This window comes from Rutidosis leptorrhynchoides, chromosome 10, assembly GCF_046630445.1.
Source record: "Rutidosis leptorrhynchoides isolate AG116_Rl617_1_P2 chromosome 10, CSIRO_AGI_Rlap_v1, whole genome shotgun sequence".
In the NCBI taxonomy this organism is placed as follows: Eukaryota; Viridiplantae; Streptophyta; class Magnoliopsida; order Asterales; family Asteraceae; genus Rutidosis; species Rutidosis leptorrhynchoides.
Window position 1 is genome coordinate 228,280,457 of NC_092342.1, and position 5,288 is coordinate 228,285,744.

Genomic DNA, 5,288 nt, shown 5'->3' on the forward strand with positions numbered 1-5,288 from the left:
TTTTTATTTTATGTAATCGAACAATAAATTAGCCTGTTTAATTCTAATCATGTATTATTTTGATGATTCACAGGTGAATACGTCCGAAATTCGCGGCAATTTGATTATTCGTGGAAATGACGAATAATAATGCAAACGTCTGTGATACTACTGTCACTATGCAAGAAAATGCTCAAAAGAGGGGAAGAAAGCAAAAATCGGAAAAAATGTTTCAAAACTGGCAGTTCGTGCCAATAAGTTTTCCAAAAATGAAAAAGCGAAGATTTCTCTGAGATGCCGATAGTAATATCATGCAAAATCGCGCAGACTGGAATCACTGTTATGAAAGTTCATGTTGATAATGGCAGTAGTGTTGATATTGTTTATGAGCAATGCTTTGTTCAATTGCCAAAGAGTATTAGGGCAAACTTAAAACCCACCGCAGCCTCGCTAACTGGTTTTGCGGGAGAATCTTCATTGCCTATAGGGCTATTGTCTTTAAATATTGAGCTTTTTGATGAAAATGATGCTAATTTAGTGCGCCAAGCACAATTAGATTTCTATGTTTTGCGAACTTCTTCTCGCTACAACATGTTTTTGGGCATATCTACGTTGGGTAAATTCGGAATTGTTCCATATATCATTCATGGCATGATTAAATATACAACGCGTAAAGGTGTTGCAACGATCAGCTCATCGAGTGTCATCCCTATTTGTGCGGCTGTAAATATGAAAAGTGCAGTTAAAGAATGTGTTGATGCTGCGGATAATATGGTACTGGTTAATCTTGAGTATCCTGATAAAAAAATTAAAGTTGGCCTCAATATTAGTGCTGATTCAAAAAAGCAGATTGTGCAGTTACTCGTGGAGTACATGTATGTTTTTGCTTGGTGTGAGAATGATATGACTGGCGTTCCGCGTCATATTGTGGAACGCAAACTCAATGTCAATCCTGCTTTAAAGCCTGTAGTCCAGAAGCGCGGGGGTATGGCCCCAGATCGCACTAAATGGCTATGTGAGGAGGTAACAAAGTTGGTGGCAGCAGGTATTTTGCGCGAAGTTCAATATCAATCATGGATTGCGAATACAGTTTTGGTAAAAAAGCCTGATGGCTCATGGAGAATGAACATTGATTTCAAAGACCTAAATAAAGCATGCCCTAAAGATAATTATCCGCTTCCAGAAATTGATTTGAAGGTGGAATCATTGCATGCTTTCCGTACAAATGTTTTTTAGATGCCGCGAGGGGATATTGTGATGACCCTTCCACATCCATTTGGACTAATACATCATTCATTGATTTCATAGTGAGGTTTTGACCTCTATATAATATATTTTGTAAACATTGCATTCTTTTGAAAAGGCACACCATAAATGAATATATAAATCCAAGGTTTTCGACATCTGATGATTTCTACGTATAGACAATCACCGTATATAATAGTTTTTAATAATACATCTGTTAACAATACAGTCAAATAAGATAAATGGTGATGATTTTGTGAATTCAAAGTTTTCTTGAATAAAGCATGTATGACTCCATACACATAGCTTGTATAACGTATAAGCAAACAGCGGAAGACTTATAGGAACCTGAGAATAAACATGCTTAAAAGTGTCATCACAAAGGTTGGTGAGTTCATAGTTTTAATGTTGCGCATAATCTGTATATAAAGGTGGATCACAAGATTTCAGTTGTTTCATCCAGAAACGTTTATCAAAATATTCTACAAGATTGAGCACCCTGGTAACTAAACTTTAACGTTATAATAAGTACTCCTGTTTTAACATACATGCAACCAACATGTACAATACACGCAATCCAACGTGTACTAAACTCAAATAACATATGTCCGCTTTATAGTTCAGGCTAGGGTCTATATACCTGGAACGGACGGGGATGTCAAGCCCTATGGATCCATATATAACTACTTGCGCCCACCAGTTCTTATAACCGGCAGTTACTAGTTACCAAAGTTAAGCGATTTTCGGTTCAAACTCGGTGTATAATTTAGTATGTACTTGTATCCATTTCGTTTAAAATAAAGTGCATGTATTCTCAGCCCAAAAATATAGATTGCAAAAGCAATTAAAAAGGGAGCAAATGAAACTCACCTTAGCAACACATAAGGTCATTCACCGAAATGTGATCGAAACTCGGAATGCAAGATAACCGTAGATCTCAACCTAGAGAACATATGTTGGTCAATACAGGTCTAACAAGCTAGGTCGGGTCATAGTGTATCACAATCCTAATACTGGAGACTGACATGCAAAAGTTAACAAAAGTCATCCTGACCCAATATGATCTTTAAATCTATACATGTTTATCATATTAACATAGTATCAATCTTGAACGAATTTATAGTTTATCAAACTCAAAATATTATTTATTTCAGGAGCTATATTATATTTGAATTATCATGGCTTTCATAAAGCTTTCCAATACTTATAAAATCAGATTATAGTGTTTATAAAGCTTTAAAACATGATAAGATAGTCAACTTTGACAATTGTTCAACAAAACGAGACGTGCCTTATATAGAAATTTATTTACTCGATTAGTAATATCTAAAAATCTAATTTATCAATCTCATAGACAAGTTGTTTAAATATTAATTTACAGTTTCAAACACAATTTCAATCAACGTCAAACATAATTCAGTTAGCCATATCTTTTAATCCGTTCATCGAAATCACGCGATTTCTAAATGAAAAGTTATTAATTTTTCGATAGCTTTCCAATGACATGCATATCATATACTTTATATCAGTAGCATATGTATCAAATTCGTGATTCATCATAAACTGTTTAATGACAAAATTAAAGCATACAAGCATGCACAAACATATATAATACTAATAATAATACTCCTAACTATAAAAATAATAATAATAATAATAATAATAATAATAATAATAATAATAATAATAATAATAATAATAATAATAATAATAATAATAATAATATAAATATATATATATTCTTTATAGAGGGAGAGAAAGAATTGTGAAGGTGCAAACAACTCGAGCATAATTCGTGTCAATTTATAGGACTTGGCCAAACTTTTGGGGCCATGCGATCGCATGGCTGTGATGCTGATGTTATGCGAGGCGTATGCGAAATACTATTATTGTTTACTACGAAATACGACGAAATATTACACAAGTGTTATTAATTTACGGATGGGATATACCTAAACCTTGCTACCACACTATAGGCAGTGTACCTAATCGTAAAGTAGTGTAGTTTTTAGTAAGTCCGGTTCGTTCCACAGAGACTGCTAAGCGGTTATTTATTTTAAAATATTTATTTATTATATATATATATTTACAATATCGTATTATTATTATTATAAAAAGGAGGGTTTTACCGTTTAATGACCGGTTTGTCTTTTTAGCTTTTCTTTTTAATTTAAACAACTAGATAATAAATTTAAACTAGATTATAGCAATGAAGTAAATAAAAATTACTGCGGTAAATAAATATTACTTTAACTAAACGAGATAAAAATATAATAAAAGAGTGTTATGCTTATTTAACTTTCGTAGTTACGATGTTTGACTTTTACTTTTTTACTTTTTTACCCTGGGTTAATTTTTCTTGCACCCGTAGAATATTTAATATGTCTACCTGGAGTTGTCCAGCGCAGTCCTATAATTACAAGCATCAAATGCGAGTGTCCTCGTCATTCTATCTTGTAACCACAGTTAAATATTCTAAATAATTACTATTTAGATGGTTTGACGCGGTTGTCACGTATGTCAATAATTACACCAGTTGTCACTGAATGTAACCCACCTTAATTTTAACTAGTCTTTTAACCATTAATCCATTCACGTATCCGTTTCAATGAATATTTTACCATATATATAAATAACCCGTCTTCCGTGTCCGGTCAACGTATGTGATTATTTATACATATAGTAAATTTTAAATAGTGGTAATTTAACAAGTTGTCACTTAATTATTTTACCATACCCATTAATAGTTAAAACCCCCAATCTCCCTTAAGGTCGTTCTTTATCTAAATATTAATCGTTGTACAAATTAAATCAACCCATTTTCTATTTTTAGTCAAACATAATAACTACTTGGGTTAAATAAGCATAATAACAAATTAGTTAACAAACATAATTAAAAAGGAGAAATATCTTACAGCGTTCATTAATTGCGGAGTGTTACACGGATAGAACTTCGACTTTTGAACCCGTAACTCAAGCGTTACAATAACCCAAACTAACTAATATACTACTAATCTATACTACTAATTATTACTACAGAGAAAGATTGATAGAATTGATTGTGAAGGTGTATTTTTTGATGTTGAAAGATGTCTGTATTTATAGAGAATGAAAAGATACTGTTCCTATGTTGAATTGTAGTTGAATTGAAAATTGGATGATTTCATTTCAACGTCCGGTGGCTTTGACTTTTTCTTTTCCATTTGCTTGAATTATTGATTGATAATTTTCATTTATGACCCTTTAACTATGCTCAATTATCAACTTTTTATTATTTATTATTATTCTTATTATGAATTATTTAAATATTACATTATATTCTTGTGCATAGTTGACTTGTAATTTTAGCTCCGTTGAGTCGTACGTTGATAGTTGGTTCATGTCTCGGTTCTGGATTTTTGAACGCCTTTTCGAATGCTTAGATATCTTGTACTTTACGTTTCGCGGCTTGTACTCTTATCATTTTTAGACGTTATTCATCAATAAATTGAACCACTTTGATTGTATCTTGTACATTTGAGCTTTTTGGTCATTTGCGTCTTTAAATCTTCGTTTTCTTCTTTTGTCTTCGCACTTATTTATTTAAACGATTATTACATAAAAATAGAACAATAGTAGCTAAAGGCTTTACATATTGGAAGGATATTGTGCCTAAATATATGTTCATTTGGAGCACTATCAAATATCCCCACACTTGAACCTTGCTTGTCCTCAAGCAATACAGAACTTGAAATTAAATCACAATTCACTCGAATCACTTTTTATTCTCACACTTTATACATCATTGATTTTGATACGGCGGTATAAACAATGATAGCAACAATATGGCTTACAGTCCCACATGACTATGAAAATTTAGATCCTTTAAGGAAATTGGATCTTTATGAAAATATTTGATCTTTTGAAAATTCAATCTAGCTTTTACCCTAGATAAGTTTTCCGGAATAACCCTTCACCGGTGTTTGCAAAATGTTTTTGTGGGTTAGGTGGGTTTCAGATTTGAAAATTTTAGCTCAAAACTTATAGTTTTGTGTCACCCACTTGCTAATCCTTGTATTAGGAAA

The 5,288-nt window shown here is 32.2% G+C and overlaps 1 protein-coding gene across 1 annotated transcript; it reads left to right on the forward strand.

The window, feature by feature from the left end:
* Nucleotides 1–273: 273 nt before the first annotated feature.
* Nucleotides 274–1,215, forward strand: LOC139870850 (uncharacterized). Its single transcript, XM_071858619.1, has one exon. The coding sequence runs from the start codon at nucleotides 274–276 to the stop codon at nucleotides 1,213–1,215; it is 942 nt and encodes a 313-aa protein (XP_071714720.1).
* Nucleotides 1,216–5,288: the final 4,073 nt, after the last annotated feature.

What these genes read in the sequence shown, in the direction of transcription:
- LOC139870850 (XM_071858619.1), top strand. Translation starts at nt 274, where the DNA reads ATGCCGATAGTAATATCATGCAAAATCGCGCAGACTGGAATCACTGTT.